The sequence below is a fragment of the Oncorhynchus mykiss genome, chromosome 20, assembly GCF_013265735.2.
Source record: "Oncorhynchus mykiss isolate Arlee chromosome 20, USDA_OmykA_1.1, whole genome shotgun sequence".
NCBI lineage: Eukaryota > Metazoa > Chordata > Actinopteri > Salmoniformes > Salmonidae > Oncorhynchus > Oncorhynchus mykiss.
In genome coordinates this window covers 22,260,540-22,282,088 of record NC_048584.1, presented here as the reverse complement: position 1 = coordinate 22,282,088, position 21,549 = coordinate 22,260,540, and the positions used below count along the sequence as shown (strand labels likewise).

Below are 21,549 nucleotides of genomic sequence, written 5' to 3'. Positions count from 1 at the left end.
TTGAAATCAAATTTGGGGGATAAATGGTGTTTCACATGTCACTATTAATATCTGCACTATGAGGAGATTTGATGTCAAGTCCCTCTTTTTAACTCACAGGCACATTAATTTTCTTTGTTCTTTCTTTGTTGTTCCTTTTCCTTACAATCCATTATGTACAATTGCACTAAATATCTATTTGAATAATGCAAGATTTTAAATCCCAGCAGCCTTCAAAATGACAATCAGGAGCAAAAGGTTTTCAATAGTTGTTTTTAATTCATAAAAAAATATATTCATTGCAATATGATATTGGAATGGAATATAACTAATAGCATTAAATAACATTGGAATATAACATTTAATAACAAAAAAACATAACTAATTCAGTGTAACATTGATGTTGCATCTCTTATGCTCTGCTATTGCACAATTCTAATTTGTACCTAGGTCACACATTAAGCTATCCCCAGTACAATTGGAGCACAACTCATGAGACCACCTCCTGCACTGCTGACATCTAATCCAGTCCCGTGACTGAAAACAGCTCCTCACAGAAAATACATCCCGCATCCCTTTCTTTGGTGGCTGATGTGGCTTGTTGTGCTGCAACAACCTTCTTTGGTGGCTGATGTGGCTTGTTGTGCTGCAACAACCTTCTTTGGTGGCTGATGTGGCTTGTTGTGCTGCAACAACCTTCTTTGGTGGCTGATGTGGCTTGTTGTGCTGCAACAACCTTCTTTGGTGGCTGATGTGGCTTGTTGTGCTGCAACAACCTTCTTTGGTGGCTGATGTGGCTTGTTGTGCTGCAACAACCTTCTTTGGTGGCTGATGTGGCTTGTTGTGCTGCAACAACCTTCTTTGGTGGCTGATGTGGCTTGTTGTGCTGCAACAACCTTCTTTGGTGGCTGATGTGGCTTGTTGTGCTGCAACAACCTTCTTTGGTGGCTGATGTGGCTTGTTGTGCTGCAACAACCTTCTTTGGTGGCTGATGTGGCTTGTTGTGCTGCAACAACCTTCTTTGGTGGCTGATGTGGCTTGTTGTGCTGCAACAACCTTCTTTGGTGGCTGATGTGGCTTGTTGTGCTGCAACAACCTTCTTTGGTGGCTGATGTGGCTTGTTGTGCTGCAACAACCTTCTTTGGTGGCTGATGTGGCTTGTTGTGCTGCAACAACCTTCTTTGGTGGCTGATGTGGCTTGTTGTGCTGCAACAACCTTCTTTGGTGGCTGATGTGGCTTGTTGTGCTGCAACAACCTTCTTTGGTGGCTGATGTGGCTTGTTGTGCTGCAACAACCTTCTTTGGTGGCTGATGTGGCTTGTTGTGCTGCAACAACCTTCTTTGGTGGCTGATGTGGCTTGTTGTGCTGCAACAACCTTCTTTGGTGGCTGATGTGGCTTGTTGTGCTGCAACAACCTTCTTTGGTGGCTGATGTGGCTTGTTGTGCTGCAACAACCTTCTTTGGTGGCTGATGTGGCTTGTTGTGCTGCAACAACCTTCTTTGGTGGCTGATGTGGCTTGTTGTGCTGCAACAACCTTCTTTGGTGGCTGATGTGGCTTGTTGTGCTGCAACAACCTTCTTTGGTGGCTGATGTGGCTTGTTGTGCTGCAACAACCTTCTTTGGTGGCTGATGTGGCTTGTTGTGCTGCAACAACCTTCTTTGAGACAACTTTTATTTGAAGAACCTGCACCATTTTCTTTCTCTCTCTCTCTTCTTGTTGATGTTTCTGTCGAGCCTTTTCCTCCAGCAACCTTTTGTAAGGTGAGGCTGTCAGTACAGCTGCAGACTCTGCCTTCCTCTTCCTCGGCCTCGACTCCTGGAGCCTCGACCTCAGGGACAGCTCCAATAGAACTGCTGCAGCTGTTGGTTGTTGGTTTAAGCAAAAACAAACAAACAACAAGAACACATGAGTATTGGTACAATAAACACTTCTAACAGACTTTTTCATTTTCTTACCAACATTTGGACACGGGTATGCTGCAGGGTGGAGGTTGTGGCGGAGATAAATGTGGTCGAGGTAGAGGTTTTGGCATTAGAGCTAGTGGAGGTAGAGCTAGTGATGGTGCCGGTAGAGGTGGCGGCGGTAGAGCTGGTGGCCGTATCGGTAGAGGTGGCAGTAGAGCACTGTGGATGAATGAATTCGTTGCATTGAAAATAAACAACGGGGATCACGTGACCCTTGAACGAGATGGCCGCATGAACTAAGAGCTGCGCACAAATAGTTTCCAATTCCTAATCTTACCTCCACTTCAAGTTTAAACTCTTTTAGCTTTAGTTAAAAAGTCATGGCGGCGACAAAAGGCGACATTACAGTTAACATTTTTACCCGGACTCGGGCATTAGCGACTGAAAAGGCCTCCAAGAAGCAGCTAGCTTCAGAAAAAGCTAGCGCCATTAGCAAAGAGCAAGAGGACCCGTTCCCCCCCGAGGCCCAACGAATGCCAACCCCACACTCTGTCGAAGACATTCTTTCTGAGTTGAGATCCCAACGTACAGAACTCAGCATTAAATTAGATGCCATTAACTCTCAGCTCAGTGCGATAGGGGGCAAGGTGACAATCCTGGAAAATGCTTTGTCTGACATCAACAACAAGATAACCATAAACGCGGGGCACCTGGACGAGGCAGAGGGGCGAATCCTATTCATGGAAAACTTATTGACAGACGCCATGGAAACAATAGCATATGCTAAAAAGAAAATAGAGCATCTGGAAGAGAAAACATAGGACCTGGAAAACAGGGGGTGAAGGAATAATTGTGTTCTATTAAATCTGGGCGAAAAAAAAAAAAGGGAAACATGCCACTGATCCGCTACCTGCAAGACAAACTTCCCGAGTGGCTCCACCTGTCCACCGACAGGCCCATAGAACTCGAGAGAGCTCACCGAGCACTGAGGCCCCCACCAGCAGCCAGACAACCACCGCGCCCAATCACCATACGTTTCCTGAGATTCACCGACAAGGAACGAGTCCTACAGGCAGCGAAAATCAACACCGTTAGTGGGAAATGCCAAACTCACTTTACACCAGGACCTGTCAGCTGGAATACGGCGAAAGCGCCAAGAGTTTGACGAAGTGAAGAAATACTCCATTGACCGAGGCATCTTTAGGGGATTTAAATACCCAAACGAGCTCAGGATTCTTCACCAAGGAGCCCTGCGACACTTCAAAACTCCCAAAGAGGCAAATAGTTTTTTGAAAGACAATCCTGGTCAATGGGAAATGGACCAATGACTAAATACGACTACTGTTATTACTAGAGGTAAGACAACATATAGCCGATATCCAAAGACCCACCCGCCCCGCTAAATGTCATTATAGCCGTCTAATCTATATTTATTTTCCTTTAGCTGAGAGGGATAGGCTCTATAGCCTAACCTCGGCCTACTAATGTTTCAGCCTACTTTTATTTCCCTTTTTTTCCGTTGCTATTATTACTTGTGGTTCCCTATGTCCTTTGGGGGAGGTATATGTAGGCTGGGCTATTGATTTTATTTTCTCCCTCTTTTAATGTGGTCTGGACGGGGGCTGCGTTGTCACTTACTCAATGCGGAGCGGAGAGGATGAGGCATTTCTTTGGTGGGGAGGGGGAGACGTTGTGCGTTACTAACTGTTCCCGTTTTTTGGGGGGGTAGGGTTCGGAACACAGAATTGAGACTGAGCGGGGGGGTATTAGATCCAACGGGATATGTCGAGTTGTTTGGGAACTCGGCTGGGGTGTTCAGAGATTGTTATTTTATGTACACCATTTATTTCCCTTTTATGTGAACGCAGATATAACTATTATCCACCTTTACCCAGAGATGACTTGCACTAAAGTTCAATTACTGTTCGATGACGATGACTAGTACCTTAAATCTATTGACATGGAACTGCCATGGTCTAGGGCATGCAATAAAACGGAAAAAGATACTATGTGCTCTAAAAAAGGAAAAAGCAGACATTGCGCTATTACAAGAGACACGCCTCTGTGATGCTGAACATGCCAAACTCTGCAGAGCTTGGGTGGGACAGGTGTATTTCTCATCTTTCAAATCAAACCGTAGAGGTACAGCCATACTTATCCATACGAATGTTCCATTCATAATTGACAAATACATATCTGATCCGGAGGGGAGATTTATTTTGATAACTGGGTCACTGTGTGGACAACCAATTACTATCTTAAACATATACGCCCCTAACACAGATACTCCTGCTTTCATGTCAAAAATGATAACCCTGTTCAATGATCATTGTGTTTCCTTCGGCGTGGTGGCCGGAGATTTTAATTGTACCCTTAACCCAACACTAGACAAATCATCTCAAATCCCCACCACAAATCCTAGATCTGCAAAGATGTTGAACTCTCTTACTAAAGAGATGGGACTGATAGATATCTGGAGAGAGACTAATAGCTCATCTGTGGACTATACATACTACTCTAATGTCCATAACACCTACTCCCGTATAGATTACATTTTTATCCCAAAGAGTTTCATAAATTCAGCCACGTGTACAATCGGACCCATAGCACTTTCAGATCACGCCTTTGTCCACCTCCGCTTTGACCTCTGCAAAAACATCCCGAGGTCAAAGAGCTGGAAATTCAACACCTCCATGTTATCAAACGAAGCGTTCCATACATTGGTAACTACATAGATAGACAACTACACACAAGACAACAAAGATTCTCCTGTTTCTCCGGCCACAATGTGGGATGCTGCCAATGCCACACTAAGAGGTAATCTAATTGTATATGCTTCCTCTAAGAAAAAAGCAATGGAAGCACACAGGCTAGATCTTGAGAGGGAGCTAGAAAGCTGTGAAAGAGTACATAAACAATCCCCAGACAGCACCTCCTGGAGTCAACTTAAAGCAGCCAAAGTCAAACTGAATTTGGACTACACTCGGGAGATAAAAAAAAAAAGTTTTCTTTACTAAACAGAAATACCATGAGTATAGCAATAGGCCCAGTAGATTGCTTGCTTACCAATTAAAAAAAGAGCAGTCAGAGCGTACAATCATGGCTATCCGAACAGCAGAGGACGAGGTCACATATGACCCCAAAAAGGTCAATTTAACTTTTCATGATTTTTACTGCAAACTATATACAGTACCTTCTGAGAGAAAACACACGGAGGCAGAACTCCACTCCTTCCTAGAGGGAATCTCCCTACCTAAACTATCAGATACTGACCAAGAAGATCTCAACTCCCCCTTCACTCCTGAGGAGATCCTGGAGGCAATTACCTCCATGCCACCTAACAAGTCCCCAGGCCCAGATGGATTCCCCAGAGAGTGCTACAAAGCTTTTTGGCCCCAGCTTAGCCCTATTTTCATGCCAATGCTGGATGATTTTTGCAAAAACAGAGTTCTCCCAGGCTCAATGCACACAGCTCACATTAGTGTTGCTAAAAAAAGACAAGGACCCTCTATCCTGCTCGTCCTTCCGGCCCATAAGCTTGTTGGATTACGACTACAAAATAATTACCAAATTGCTCGCCAAAAGACTAAAACACTCTTCTTCCCAAAATAATAAAAGCAGACCAAACTGGATTTATTAGAGACATATACTCTTCTGATAACATTCGCCGTCTTTTTGATATTATTGATCAAGTAAACGCACAGAAGACCCCTGTCCTGCTGGCTTCACTGGATGCTGAGAAGGTGTTCGACAGGATGGAGTGGAGCTTTCTGTTCTCAGTCTTAGAAAAGTTAAATATGGGCCTAAACTATATTAAATTGACCAAATCACTATACTCTCATCCAAATGCCATGGTGACTACAAACAGACTGAATCCTGACAGATTCGCTTTGGGACGGGGCACAAGACAAGGGTGCTTGCTGTCCCCCCTGCTCTACTTGTTGGGGACGGAGCCGCTGGCAGAGTTGATAAGGAGCAATCCAAGTATTACGGGTGTTTCTGCAGGCGGCCTGCAGCACAAGATTTCGCTTTACGCGGATGATGTCTTGCTCTACATATCCAACCCTGAGAAATCCCTCCCTCCCATTTGAGACACAATTGCTCAGTATGGCAAATTTTCAGGTTATAAGATACATTTTAACAAATCCACTGTCCTCTCAATCTTACACTCACCAGCTCTATGAAGACATTCCAATGGAAGACACAGGTCTGAATAGCCTTTTCAAGGAAAACTATCTTTCCCTCCTGGATCGAATCAAGAACGATCTCCAAACCTGGATCTCCCTCCCAATTAGCTTAGTAGGAAGAATTCATGTCATTCGAATGAACATCCTCCCTAGACTGAACTATTTATTTCAGATGCTCCCATGCATCTCCCAGTTTCCTTTTTCAAAACAACTAACCAAAGCATCACCAAATTTATATGGGGCAATAAAAAACCTAGGATCAGGGTCTCCACTCTATCGAAACCTGAATCTAAGGGTGGTCTTGCCCTTCCCTCCCTTCAATTGTACTACTGGTCTGCCCAAATCCGCAACATGCTAACATGGATCACAAACAGACAAGAGTCAACATCGATTCAGATCGAAGCCTAATCCTGTGGTTCATTGCCACTAAGCTAAATTATATTCATTAATAACTTTAGTGAAGTGGGCAACATAGCCAAAACCTTTGTGATTTACAGCACCCTACTAGCGTGGAGGGACTGTAAGAAATACCTGGGCATTTCCTCCCAAATATGTTCTCACTCGCCCATAGTAGGCAACCTAGACTTGCCAAAAGTCCTGAAGGATGCCAACTTTAATCTTTGGCATACTCTAGGAATCAGCACCTTTTCAGACCTATTTCATCAGAAAACCACTACACTGAAATCCTATCAAGAGCTCTGCAGTGAATTCAATGTGCCAAGATCCCATTTTTTTTTTTTTTTTAATATCTTCAAATTAGACATGTCATTTCTTAATTTACTTCCAAGAGGAGGTTTAGAACTCAGTTGAATGAAGTTGAAACCCTTCTTGTCACAATCCATTAAAGGCAAAATATATTATATCTATAGACTCCTTTCTGATAAAGGAGGCTCCTCCTTTACTCCTTTGAAAATAATCTGGGAAAAGGACCTTGGTCTGACTATCAGTGATGAGTTATGGGCGGAGGTTTGCGACAGGGTATACTGCTCCTCTACTAATGTAAAAATGAAAGAATCTAATTACAATTTTTTTTACAAATTATATTACACTCCTTTGAGACTCCATAGAATGAAAACGGACATCTCTCCTAACTGTAAAATATGTACCTCTGAAAGTGGAACCTATATGCATGTATTTTGGAACTGTAGAAAGATTGCCAGATTTTGGCAATCTATACATACTGCTGCACAGAAAATACTAGAGGTACAGTTTGATATGACCCCGTTTATCTATCTTCTTAATGCCCAGCAGGACTTTGTTCTTGATCCTGACAGAGAACATTTCCTTATGACTATTACATACTTTGCTAAGAAATGTATTATTCTATTGTGGGCCTCTAATACCCCTCCTACATTTAAAATGTGGATTGACCAGATTGTTGACTTTCTCCCTCTTGAAAAGCTCACTTATGACCTCCGCAAGAGACAGCCCAAGTTTGATAGACTCTGGTCTCCACTACTCAACTATATTTCAAATTGGACAGAGTGAATGGGGTGATTAGGGAAATGAGCAGATACATGTTGTGTAAGGTGCTGTAAAATCTAAAAACTACTTATTTGCTCGTCGTCTCAGCGAAGGCTGGAAATAGCTAATAAGAACCTTGATATTACTGCTGCAAGTTTTATATATATATATTTATTTTAAATATATAATTATATATTTAAAAATAAAAATGTATTATTATTATTATTTTATATATATTATTATTTTGTATTTCTGTCTTTTAAAAGTCTATCACATCTGTGAATGTGGAATGTGTTTTGTTGGTTGATTGAAAAACAAGAAAACTTAACTTAATTTAATAAAACTTTAAATTGAAAAAAATAAAATAAACAACAAAAATAATACATTGGTGTTAGTACAATAAACACTTTCTACCAAGTACATGCTGCTTCTGCAACGTTTCGTTAATTTTGATTACTTTTTCTTACCGGCAATGGGCCACTCTATAACCTCAGCGGACACGAAGTCTGCTTCTGTGAAGATGTCCTTCTCCAAAGGCTACAGCCCACTGGCCCGGAAGCCCCCCACTCCTCTCTCCACACTGGCCAACTTGTTATTGGCCTTTGCGAAGAGGCCAGACATTTGGTATATACCTATCGTTTTCCCAGGATGGGTCGTCATACACTGCTGCCCTGTTGTAAAAGGCCTTCAGACCCTTGAAGACGTTACGGTCTAATGGCTGCATCTTGTGGCTGCAGTGGGGTGGCAGAGTGATGAGAATCACACCCTGGCTTCTTGCCGTCAGAATAGCCTCCAGGGTCTAATGGGAGGGGTGCCCATCGGGGTTCCTCAGGGATGCAACCAAAACTATGGGTGAAGTGGTGGAGCCAGACGACAAAGATGGTCCTGTCGACCCAGCCTGAGTCCCTCACCCTTCCAATGGACCCTGGACGTGCTCCAACCAGCAGCTGTTCTTTCATCCTCTTCCGGGGGAAGATGAAGAGGGGCGGTACGTACTGCCCCGCTGCACTGATAGCACAAATTACTGTGACTGTGAAGCCCCTCTCTGTGCTGGTCATCCGTGCAACCTGGTTCTCCCTGGGTGGCCACCACAGGCAACGGTTTCTGGACACTTTGTATTCACATCTCATCCATGTTCCCAATCCTCATTGGCGAAATGTCCCTGACGCTGTTTAAAATGTCCTCATAGGCCGGAAAAAACTGGTCAACCTTAAGCTCATTAAAGCCCACGGCCCTCAGAAGACCGGTTGCTTACAGTACTCGAACTGATAGTTGAGAGTTGCGCTTCATGAAGCCACTGCACCAATCAAGCCCTGCATACCCCGTTCCTTTGCTGAACCTGTGCTTGATTCCCAACCTCTCTGTCAGATGGAAGGCGAGTCTTCTCACGTCCCATGATGTTAGGCCAAATAGGGCTCTTTCCATTTGTTGAATGTGGTTGACAAGGTCACTTTCATGCGTGGAAGAGAAGGCTGGCACCCCACCCATTTGCCTGAAGCCTGGGTTTTTCTCCTCCTTTCCTCTGTGGTGCTGTAGGGTTCTTGGTGGAATGTTGAGCACCCTGGCAGCCCCCTTTAAGGTCTGCCAATTTTCTACTGCCTTCAGGGCATGTTGTATCACCTCAGAGCCATAGCTTCCACAGTCTGTTTTCTTCTTGTAAATTCTCATCTGCAAATAAATATTTTAGGAACTGTAAGGAACTGACGCCTAATCTAACAGATGGCCCCTAACCCTAACTACCCCACACAGCACCCAAGGGGCCAGTTACCCCCTAGTAGAGGGGGGCGAGTTGCTCCCAACACACTCATCCAACATATTACTACTTCACTCAAAAATGATCTAAATTTTTCTGGCTAAACAAGTTGATTATTAAAATTAAGGCTTCCCTAATTGTATAGTTTACAATTGGCTCATTCATCCCCCTCCTCTCCCCTGTAACTATTCCCCAGGTCGTTGCTGCAAATGAGAACGTGTTCTCAGTCAACTTACATGGTAAAATAACAAATAAAATAAATAATAAAAATATATACAGTTGAAGTAGGAAGTTTACATACACCTTAGCCAAATACATTTAAACTCAGTTTTTCACAATTCCTGATTTAATCCGAGTAAACATTCCCTGTCTTAGGTCAGTTAGGGTCACCACTTTATTTTAAGAATGTGAAATGTCAGAATAATAGTAGAGAGAATGATTTGTTTCAGCTTCACATTCCCAGGGGGTCAGAAGTTTACATACACTCAATTAGTATTTGGTAGAACTGCATTTAAATTGTTTAACTTGGGCCAAACGTTTCAGGTAGCCTTCCACAAGCTTCCCACAATAAGTTGGGTGAATTTTGGCCCTTTCCTCCTGACAGAGCTGGTGTACCTGACTCAGGTTTGTAGGCCTCGTTTTTTTTCAGTTCTGCCCACAAATTTTCTATATGATTGAGGTCAGGGTATGTGATGGCCACGCCAATACCTCAACTTTGTTGTCCTTAAGCCATTTTGCCACAACTTTGGAAGTATTGTTTGGGGTCATTGTCCATTTGGAAGACCCATTTGCGACCAAGCTTTAACTTCCTGACTGATGTCTTGAGATGTTGCTTCAATATATCCAGGTTATTTTCCTCCCTCATAAGCCATCTATTTTGTGAAGTGCAAACCCTCCGGCAGCAATCCATCCCCACAACATGATGCTGCCACACCTATGCTTCACGGTTGGGATGGTGTTCTTCAGCTTGCAAGCCTCCCCCTTTTTCCTCCAAACATAATGATGGTCATTATGGCCAAACTGTTCTATTTTTGTTTCATAAGACCAGAGGACATTGCTCCCAAAATTACAATCTTTGTCCCCATGTGCAGTTGCAAATGGTAGTCTGGCTTTTTTCTGGCGATTTTGGAGCAGTGGCTTCATCCTTGCTGAGCGGCCTTTCAGGTTATGTCGATATAGGACTCGTTTTACTGTGGATATAGATACCTGTTGTACCTGTTTCCTCCATCATCTTCACAAGGTCCTTTGCTGTTGTTCGGGGATTGATTTGCACTTTTCGCACCACAGTACCTTCATCTCTTGGAGACAGAACGGGTCTCCTTCCTGAGCGGTATGACGGCTGCGTGGTCCCATGGTGTTTATACTTGCATACTGTTCTTTGTACAGATGAACGTGGTACCTTCAGGAGTTTGGAAATTGCTCCTTCAGGAGTTTGGAAATGTCAAGCAAAGAGGCACTGAGTGTAAAGGTAGGCCTTGAAATACATCCACAGGTACACCTCCAATTGACTCAGATGATGTCAATTAGCCTTTCAGAAGCTTCTAAAGCCATGACATAATTTTCTGGAATTTACCAAGCTGTTTAAAGGCACAGTCAACTTAGTGTATGTTAACTTCTGACCCACTGGAATTGTGATAAGTGAAATAATCTGTCTGTAAACAATTGTTGGAAAAATGATTTGTGTCATGCACAAAGTAGATGTCCTAACCAACTTGCCAAAACTATAGTTTGTTTACAAGAAATTTGTGGAGTGGTTGAAAAACGAGTTAAGGACTTCAACCTAAGTGTATGTAAACTTCCGACTTCAACTGTATATATACAGTATATTTATATATATATTTTTTAAATATAAAAAATTATATGAAAAATTTATCAACTTACCACAAAATTATTTTGTAGAAATATATCCAAAAGTTGTGATGACACAGATTACATTTTTGGTTGAGCAAGAGCAGTGGCAGCCAGGTAAAGTGTTGGGGAAATAATTTGGTGGCATCTTGTGGTCTTAATGTGAATTACAGGAGGGAGGGGGCAGCTACCCCAGGGGGCTAGTTACCCCCCTAGTACCCGAAAATGTGAAATGATTACAAAGTTAAAGAAACCACACAACTCTATGAACAATGACTATTTTTTTCAATTTCCATGGCAAATTTTACAAAAACATATTTAGGTTCACTTGAAGAACAGTGCAGATGCAAAGATGGGTAACAGGATGACACTTTGTTGTTTTAGTGCCATCATTCTGTTACCAAACTTTGCATCTGCACTGTTCTAAAAAAAATGAATGTGTAATACATTTTAAAGTGAAATATCGGAGTCTCAGCATTATTACCATGAAATTGCCCAACACGTCAATTGAGATTCATGAACCATGGCGAGCTGTGATTTCTGTAGAACACAACCCCATTACGGCATTGACAGCAACTGTAACCTAGAACCACATGTCTAGCTGTGATGCTGATTTTCATTCACCCATTGATTTCTGATATTAAAGTTATGATGTATGTGGACAAAAGGAAGAGTAGCTGCTGCTTTTGCCGCGACTAATGCGGATCCTAATAAATACCCCTAAATACCAAATATTGCAACGCTAGCTTCTATGAGGCCACTAGCTTCTATGATGGTATCATTTTATTTAGACAGCGAAAGGCACACTTTAATAGGCTGAGCTGAGCTCAGAGAATATCTGAGAAAGAAAGGATTTTGACAGGTCTGGATAAACACATTCCGATGGGACTCTGCTGAGAAAACAAGAGTCCTGTACTGTATACCACATTGTTGGCTCAAGCATTTAGGAGATTGAAGGGTTCTCCAGCTGCTAGTCCTTCAGTCAAGCCAAATACTGTATATAACCCATGTATCCATATTCATCAGACTGCATACTGTGCTTAACTTCATGTGCGTACAACCTTGTCCTTGAGAAAAAGTACAAAAATATGCATCACAATTAGTCTAAAAGATAAAAACTATATAAAAATGAATACATAATAGGTAATTCACAAGAGCTATAACAAAACAAGGGCACAGGCAGTATTACAAAGTATTGTATTGACTTCACTATGAATCAACTGAGCCAGCCAGTACATTCTGACACAGATGTACCAGAGACAGTTAGTTCTAACTCTTCTCTGTAGGGGTCCCCCCCTACATAGTCTCCTCTCTCCTCCTCTCCTTTCCTTTCCTCTCCACTGTCCCCAAACCCCTCATAAACCCATTAGAAGCTCTTCCCATTGGACGTCCCCATTAGCAAAACACACACACACACACACACACACACACACACACACACACACACACACACACACACACACACACACACACACACACACACACACAGAGAGCCTGATTTCCCCACTCTCTCTCCTGTCCAAATTATGCGCTGCTGCTGCTCAATTCCACAGAGTCCCACTTTATCTGCCTTCAACTACAATTAGAAGGCTTCCGCATGGGTGGAGGGGGACTGTATGGCTCAGTTGGTATAGCGTGGTGCTTGCATCACCAGGATTGTGGGTTCAATTCCCGGGGCCACCCATACGTAAAATGTATGCACACGTGACTGGATAAATGCATCTGCTATATGGCATTCAGCATATTATTATATTCTATACTACTGGGAGTCAGAGTCTAACCTCACTCTTACCTTCCCCCATTCATGTGCTCTTCTGTCGTCCCCTAACCAACCGCTGAAGTCCTTTGTAGTGCTCATTAGGAGTATGTTTAGTCCAGCATGTTGCTTTAATCTAATCATCCTTCCTTCTCTGAACGTTTCACGGCTCTTCATTCTCTGTGAGAGTCCTTGATGGGTCTCTCCCTCAGTCTCTCCTGGGATGGGATTACATTTTACTCATTTAGCAGACACTCTTATCCAGAGTGATTTAGAGGAGCAATTATGGTTAAGTGCCTTGCTCAAGGGCACATCAAGGGATTTAAAAGAGCAACCTTTTGGTTACCGGCCCAATGCTCTTAACCACGAGGCTACCTGCCGCCATGGGATCACAGCGAGATTTGTCAATAATAGCAGCACGGAATGGGATGGTGACAGGGTATATGTTTCCTCTGACAGCTGCTAGTTAGGGAAGGAGACCTGCGGATTTCTGGAGTAGGGGGTCAGGGATGGGCATTTTCCTTGGGCCCAGCATGGATCCTTGTGGCACACCACAGGTAGTTAACAAAGGTGATGGATGATCAAACTGTCAGTCGCTGAGTCCTTCAAGGCCCTGTGTTTTCCTGATCACTACAGTGATAATGTACGTTGTTGAAGGATACAAGTAGAGAATTTAACTAATTATATAGCCTTTCTCCCTTCGTGGTGACTGAAGAATGGTGAAATATGAGATATTTTCACACAATAAAGTGAGGTATGCAAACAAGTTGGGGAGGGAGATGTTTACTCAAAGACACACCCAGCCAGGAGACATTTGGGGCCAATTTCCTGTCTTTCCCTGACAGCACTGTTTGTGGACAGGCAACCTCCCCTGGCCAGCAAAATAGTTTTTTTTTCTGTTTGTAAATAAACACAAACAGCTTTTTGGGGATTTCAAATGTCATTTGGGGAGTGTTGCCTGGCGATTACCCCCCTCCCCCCCGGCAGTGGGAGCCGTGGAAACGGCTGTGCGTGTGACGGGCATAGCTTGTAATGCACCTGGCACACACAACCTGCTCAGGCTGCCTGACGGTAACTAAGAGAGACGGCAGGCCATTTAAAATGTCCCCAAACCCTGGGCGGTTAGACTATCACTATGCATTTGGTCGGGACATGTGAAATCACAGTGACCTATAAATGCAACTGATCAGGGAGGGATGGAGGGATAAAGGGGAATGAGAGGAAATCGTGCCCTACTTATCAAAATCAAATCAAAGTTTATTTGTCACGTGCGCCGAATACAAGTGAAATGTGCACCTTACAGTGAAATGCTTACTTACAGGCTCTAACCAATAGTGCGAAAGAAAAAGGTGTGTGTGTGTGTGTGTGTGTGTGTGTGTGTAAGTAAAGAAATAAAACAACAGTAAAAAGACATTTGAAAATAACAGTAGCAAGGCTTTATACAGACACTGGTTAGTCAGGCTTATTGAGGTAGTATGTACATGTGGGTATGGTTAAAATGGATGCAATCAAGGTAACGGAATGATATGACAACAGCCAGTGAAAGTGCAGGGCGCCAAATTCAAAGCAACAGAAATCTGTTGAAATTAAAATTCCTCAAACATACAGTACATGTCTCTTATACCGTTTTAAAGGTAATCTTGTTGTTAATCCTACCACAGTGTCCGGTTTCAAATATGCTTTACAGCGAAAGCACCACAAACGATTATGTTAGGTCACCACCAAGCCACAGCCATTTTTCCAGCCAAAGAAAAGGTCACAAAAAGCACAAATGGAGATAAGATTAATCACTAACCTTTGATGATGTTCATCAAATGACACTCATATGACTTCATGTTACACAATACATGTATGTTTTGTTTGACAAAGTTCATATTTATATAAAAAAATCTGAGTTTACATTGGCGCGTTACATTCACCAGTTCCAAAAACATCCAGTGATTTTGCATAGCCACATGGATTCAACAGAAATGCTCATCATAAATGTAGATGATAATACAAGTTATACACATGGAATTATAGATATACCTCTCCTTAATGCAACCGCTGTGTCAGATTTCAAAAACTTTACAGAAAAAGCAAACCATGCAATAATCTGAGATGGCGCTCAGAAAAATAATCAAATTAGCCGCAATGTTGGAGTCAACAGAAACCAGAAATTACATGATAAATATTCCCTTACCTTTGATGAACTTCATCAGAATGCACTCCCAGGAATCCTAGTTCCACAATAAATGCTTGATTTGTTCGATAATGTCCGTTATTTATGTCCAAGTAGCTACTTTTGTTAGCGCGTTAGGTATACAAATCCAAATGCTCGTGCAGGTCGAGCATTACTTCGGACAAAAACTTCAAAAAGTTATATTACAGGTCGAAGAAACATTTCAAACTAAGTATAGAATCAATCATTAGGATGTTTTAATCATAAATCTTCAATAAAGTTCCAACCGGAGAATTCCTTTGTGTCTAGAGGAGCATCATGTGGAATGCGCATGACCAGGAAATGGCTCTCTGCCAGTAACCTGACTCATTCAGCTCTTATTCAGGCCCACAACACAGTAGAAGCCTCATTCAAGTTTCTAAAGACGGTTGACATCTAGTGGAAGCCCTAGGAAGTGCAGCTTCATTCATATCCCAATGTGAATTCAATAGGGCCTGGGTTGAAAATCGACCAACCTCAGATTTCTCACTTCCTGTTTCTTTTCAGGTTTTTGCCTGCCATATGAGTTCTGTTATACTCACAGACATCATTCAAACAGTTTTAGAAACTTCAGAGTGTTTTCTTTCCAATACTAATAATGATATGCATATATTAGCAACTGAGACTGAAGGGCAGGCCGTTTACTCTGGACACCTTTCATCCAAGCTACTCAATACTGCCCCTGCAGCCATAAGAAGTTAAAGTGACTATGCATATATGATGAACAGAGAGTAGCAGTAGCGTAAAAGAGGGGTTGGTGGGTGGTGGGTGGTGGGACACAATGCAGATAGCTCGGTTAGACAATGTGCGGGAACACTGGTTGGTCGGGCCAATTGAGGTAGTATGTTCATGAATGCATAGTTAAAGTGACTATAAATATAAGATAAACAGAGAGTAGCAGCAGCGTAAAAGAGGGGTTGGGGGGAACACAATGCAAATAACCATTTGGTTACCTGTTCAGGAGTCTTATGGTTTGGGGATAAAAACTGTTGAGAAGCCTTTTTGTCACGACTCCAACACGACTCCAAGACTTGGCACTCCGATACCGCTTGCCATGCAGTAGTAGAGAGAACAGTCTATGACTGGGTGGCTGGGGACAATTTTCAGGGCCTTCCTCTGACACCGCCTGGTGTAGAGGTCCTAGATGGCAGGCAGCTTTGCCCCAGTGATGTACTGGGCCTTACGCACTACCCTCTGAAGTGCCTTGCGGTCAGAGGCTGAGCAATTGCTGTACCAGGCAGTGATGCAACCGGTCAGGATGCTCTCGATGTTGCAGCTGTAGAACCTTTGGAGGATCTCAGGACCCATGCCAAATCTTTTTAGTTTCCTTAGGGGGAATAGGCTTTGTCGTGCCCTCTTCATGACTGTCTTGGTGTGTTTGGACCATTCTAGTTTGTTGGTGATGTGGACACCAAGGAATTTGAAGCTCTCAACCTGCTCCACTACAGCCCTGTCGATGAGAATGGGGATGTGCTCGGTGCTCCTTTTCCTGTAGTCCACAATCATCTCCTTAGTCTTGGTTACGTTGAGGGATAGGTTGTTATTCTGGCATCACCCGGCCAGGTCTCTGACCTCCTCCCTATAGGCTGTCTCGTCGTTGTCGGTGATCAGGCCTACCACTGTTGTGTCGTCAGTAAACTTAATGATGGTGTTGGAGTCGTGCCTGGCCATGCAGTTGTGGGTGAACAGGGAGTACAGGAGGGGACTGAGCACGCAACCCTGGGGTGCTCCAGTGTTGAGGTTCAGCGTGGCAGATGTGTTGCTACCTACCCTGACCACCTGGGTGCGGCCAGTCAGGAAGTCCAGGATCCAGTTGCAGAGGGAGGTGTTTAGTCCCAGGTTCCTTAGCTTAGTGATGAGCTTTGAGGGTACTATGGTGTTGAACGCTGAGCTGTAGTCAATGAATAGCATTCTCACATAGGTGTTCCTTTTGCCCAGATGGGAAAGGGCAGTGTGGAGTGCAATAGAGATTGCATCATCTGTGGATCTGTTTGGGCGGTATGCAAATTGGAGTGGGTCTAGAGTTTCTGGGATAATGGTGTTGATGTGAGCCATGACCAGCCTTTCAAAGCACCTCATGGTTACAGACGTGAGTGCTACGGGTCTGTAGTCATTTAGGCAGGTTGCCTTTGTGTTCTTGGGCACAGGGACTATGGTGGTCTGCTTGAAGCATATTGGTATTACAGACTCAATCAGGAACATGTTGAAAATGTCAGTGAAGACACCTGCCTGTTGGTCAGCACATGCCCGGAGCACACGTCCTGGTAATCCATCTGGCCCCGCAGCCTTGTGAATGTTGACCTGTTTAAAGGTCTTACTCACGTCGGCTACGGAGAGTGTGATCACACAGTCGTCCGGAACAGCTGATGCTCTCATGCATGCCTCAGTGTTGCTTGCCTCGAAGCGAGCATAGAAGTGATTTAGCTCGTCTGGTAGTCACTGGGCAGCTCGCGGCTGTGCTTCCCTTTGTAGTCTGTAATAGTTTGCAAGCACTGCCACATCCGACGAGCGTCGAAACCGTTTCAATCTTAGCCCTGTATTGACGCTTTGCCTATTTGATGGTTTGTCGCAGGGCATAGGGGATTTCTTGTAAGATTTGAAAGCGGCAGCTCTACCCTTTAGCTCAGTGCAAATGTTGCCTGTAATTCATGGCTTCTGGTTGGGGAATGTACGTACAGTCACTGTGGGCACGACGTCCTCAATGCACTTAATGATAAAGCCAGTGACTGATCTGGTGTATTCCTCAATGTCATCGGAAGAAGCCCGGAACATGTTCCAGTCTGTGATAGCAATCCTGTAGTTTAGCATCTGCTTCATCTGACCACTTTTTTGTAGACTGAGTCACTGGTGCTTCCTGCTTTAATTTTTGCTTGTAAGCAGGAATCAGGAGGATAGAGTTGTGGTCGGATTTACCATTTGGAGGGAGAGTTTTGTACGCGTCTCTGTGTGTGGAGTACAGGTGATCTAGAATTTTTTCCCTCTGGTTGCACATTTAACATGTTGATAGAGATTTGGTAGAACTGATTTAAGTTTCCCTGCATTAAACTGTACAGTCATGGAAAATATGAGTTACTTACCGAGCACTCAGAGGATTGTGCAGGAGTGGAATGTGTTTAATGTATAAATGTATTCACATTATAGTGTTTGTCAGCAAAACGTACAGTACAAGGCAAATTGGAGGTCATTATTACTAAGCATGGACAAAAGGAGAGGAAGAGGGTAGCTCTGGGGTCATCTGTATGCACAGCATTTCTTATGTAAGCAGAAGTAAGATTTTTCCCTTGTCATTTAGCTAAATGTGCATTCTGCAAAATGTGAACAAACACTACAGAAAAATGCTACCTTTTTATATAGTCAGGATAAAATCATGTTCATGAGAACTATATTGGACACATATAGTATACATCCCAGAGAAGACAGACAGACAAGCCTGGTGACTTCTGCAGATGCACATCAGAGCCAAATATTCCACAGATCCACCCTTGGAAGGCAAAGCACCCCACAGTCCCTAATTGTCAGGCAAAGGTAGTAGGAAAGCAGCACGTTGGCGTGCAACAATATTATCTCTGCAGTGGGTCTAGCCTTCCGATTCCTCTTACCCTGTTATCAAGCTGGACATCAAACACTCACCAAGCTATAGCCGCTCACTTAATTACATTCACCACCAGCACCTGTTTCCCCGCTAATGCCTCTCAGGCATACAGAGAACACAGAGAACACCACTCAAACTTGTTCTCCTCTTTAAAACCACACAGGGAAGGATTGGGTTTTTCTGCATTTTTTCTTACATTGACAAATGGGAGTTTAGTTTTCCTTAAGGCCCTCTTGCTTTCTCCCAAGCCAGACTCAGATCTATTTGAGTAGATAAAACTCATCATTTTTCCAAGATCTACCATTTGTGAAAGATTTCCTAGAGGCAAATACTTCCCTCATATATTTTTGATAAAACATCACACAGATACAGTAGTGGGAGGGAGTCTACTGTTAAGTCCGCCGGTATCAAGATGCGGCTCATTCTTCTGCCTCTCATAGAGAACATTCTGTAATGATTCCAAACACTCTAACGTTCTCAAGAGTGCATGCATTTAATCAGAACAATCTCAGTGGGGAAGGGGAATCCATTAATCATTATATAACAGCCATATTCCATTCCCTTTATAGACCCATATAATATCAGAGACTTTCAAACTGATTTATCAGAATGTCAGTGCATCTGCATAGCTGCTGGGCATAAAACTGTTGTGGTCACACAACTGCAATGAAAACTATACTCGTCCACTCCCAGTTGTTGTTATGAATACAAACGATGGCATCATGTAGGGGACAGTGACACAAAAAGGATCCCATCATTGTCAAAGCATGACTGGACTGCTCTCTTCTATACAGTATGTCTACCATATGAATACAGGAAATATTCTCATGTTCACACCTGTTAAGGCTCAGGTGTCTTTCCTTTGAACTTTGTCTTACCTTGCATGGACCATGTCCCCACACAGCACCATGAACTTGGGCCTGCGGCACAGCTTGTTGACGGCCTCCACAGCCTGCTGGGTCAGTTGGACCTCTTCGGCCCACTCGTCCCCTCCCCTGTCACAGTCCCCCTCCCTCCTTTGCAGACCCAGCTGGAGGTCTACAAAGGATGAAGCAGGATGGACCTCTCCATTCCTTCTGCTCTTCTGGGAAGGTAGGGGAACAGGAGAACAGGGGAGAGTCATGCCAGAGTCGTTGAATAAAAGATACACTCAACATACGTTTTTTGACACCCAGTCTCTCCTCTGTTCGTGAAAGTAATGCCGGAGTTATAGTCCTAACAGCAGTATTCTTACAAAATGGTCCTGTAGACCCACAGGGGATTTTGTTCTAGCCCTTACTAATCAATTAATCATCAAGCCCTTGAATCGTTTAGTCTGGTAGGTTACTACTGTCTGTAACAAAAAGCCTACAACCCCTGTGGGTCCAGGGCCAGGAGTAGAGAACAACACTGATGTAACAGTTATTGCCATAGTCGTGTTTCCCCTCTCAATAAAGAAAAAGTTTAAATAATTGGGCCTAACAGAACTATGGATATTGATGTGTGCATGGCAAAGTGTTTTAAATAATCTGGACATTACACAACGTGCCCATAACCTACAATAATCTCACTCAAATATTAATTTAAAAAGGCATTTGTTTTCACAGAGATAGGCAGGCATGCTGCGCCGCTAGTGAGTAGCAGTCGGGAGGACCTAAGATGGATCTAACATTGTTTTTAATGGATTGCCCTTGTTGCATAAAAATGGCCAGCAGAAACAGACATCCGCTGTTTGTACAATGTGTTAAGAGGAAGGACAAACAAACTCTCTCTAGTCTGGTCTGCATCCCTCATTCTGTTCTAGAAGCTCAAAAAGCTACACGCTGTGTATACACACACACACACACACACACACACACACACACAATACAGTACAGCATACACTCTCTCTCTCACACATAGACACACACACACACATGGCCGTACACAGCAGGACTTCCTTTCTCATCAGAATCTTCAATGTTTAACAAGCAGCAAATGAGTGATGGTGAATCACAGTACTTGGAACAACAAGTCTTTGTATCTTCGTTTAGGAAATAATGGGTAACATTCCCTGCTTCTATGGTTAACAGTAAGGGCAATTCTGCTACATTTTGACCTCATATTCACTATCTCCAGCACCATACCAGTGTTTACATAATGTGACAATGGCACGTTTCTATGATCTGTTGTAAAAACTAAAAAATGCTTCTCTGTGACTTCACAGGGTAGAATTAAAAGTAAGGAAAACTGTGATTTTTAAAACGTGCAACAAGCTTCTAGCCAGAGGGGGGTCTTTTCTTGCTCCCCAAGTCACCACGAATGTCATACTTTGAAAATTACTGTTTTTAAAATATTGTATATTTTGATGATGTCAGCAGGTAAAACTTTTTTAATGTATATTCTTTCTACAAAAAGTATAAATATACCATTTTCATATATGTAGACACTGGTATTGTGCTGAAGATAATGAAAATGAAGTTGAAAAGAGTTGGAATTGCCTTAACATCAGATCTATTAAACACAACACCAATTACATGTCTTACTTGCAGGGTGTTTGGAGGGATCAAGGTTAAGGCAATGTAATGCCTGCTTCCAACTCCCACCCTCAAACACGTAGATCCCCTGAACGCAGCTCACATTCCAGACCACTTTCCGGCCCACACTCTCAAACACCTAGATACCCTGAACGCAGCTCCCTCTCCAGATCCCAATCACCTGAATTCTGATCACCTGTTCACACACCTGTATGTCATTATCACACACTATTTATTTCAGTTCTTTGCACCCCATCACTGTGAGGTATTGTTTGTTTTGTGACACATTGTGTTTGGAGTGATGAGTTTCCTGTGAGTTACTCTTCCTGTGTATGGTAGTTTTTGCCTGCCTCACTAACGACGCCTAT

The 21,549-nt window shown here is 43.2% G+C and overlaps 2 protein-coding genes across 9 annotated transcripts in view; both read right to left on the bottom strand.

Moving 5' to 3' along the window:
* The window catches only part of cpped1 (calcineurin-like phosphoesterase domain containing 1), a 66,594-nt gene that overhangs the window by 36,636 nt on the left and 8,409 nt on the right, over positions 1–21,549 (bottom strand). Inside the window, 2 exon segments of the mRNA XM_036955545.1 lie at positions 2,308–2,312; positions 19,565–19,770. Of these exon segments, the coding sequence (XP_036811440.1) occupies positions 2,308–2,312; positions 19,565–19,770 (211 nt within the window).
* On the bottom strand, positions 246–21,342 carry LOC118942051. Of its 8 annotated transcripts, XM_036955991.1 has the most exons (4): positions 1,942–2,089; positions 1,636–1,841; positions 613–1,595; positions 251–572 (listed from the first exon to the last, which is right to left on the bottom strand). In XM_036955991.1, exons 1-4 carry the CDS (start codon positions 2,012–2,014, stop codon positions 500–502), a joined length of 1,335 nt encoding a protein of 444 aa, XP_036811886.1. In that variant the 5' UTR covers positions 2,015–2,089; the 3' UTR covers positions 251–499. The 8 variants fall into 8 exon arrangements, with proteins under 8 accessions (XP_036811882.1, XP_036811881.1, XP_036811887.1 ...); XM_036955987.1 differs by having other exon boundaries at positions 246–572; positions 613–1,841; positions 1,938–2,092; XM_036955986.1 differs by having other exon boundaries at positions 246–1,595; positions 1,938–2,092.

What these genes read in the sequence shown, in the direction of transcription:
- LOC118942051 (XM_036955985.1), bottom strand. Translation starts at nt 2,014, where the DNA reads ATGCCAAAACCTCTACCTCGACCACATTTATCTCCGCCACAACCTCCA. An exon ending in CAGCATACCCGTGTCCAAAT is followed by an intron (nt 1,842 to 1,941) that starts GTTGGTAAGAAA and finishes AACAACCAACAG; the next exon opens with CTGCAGCAGTTCTATTGGAG.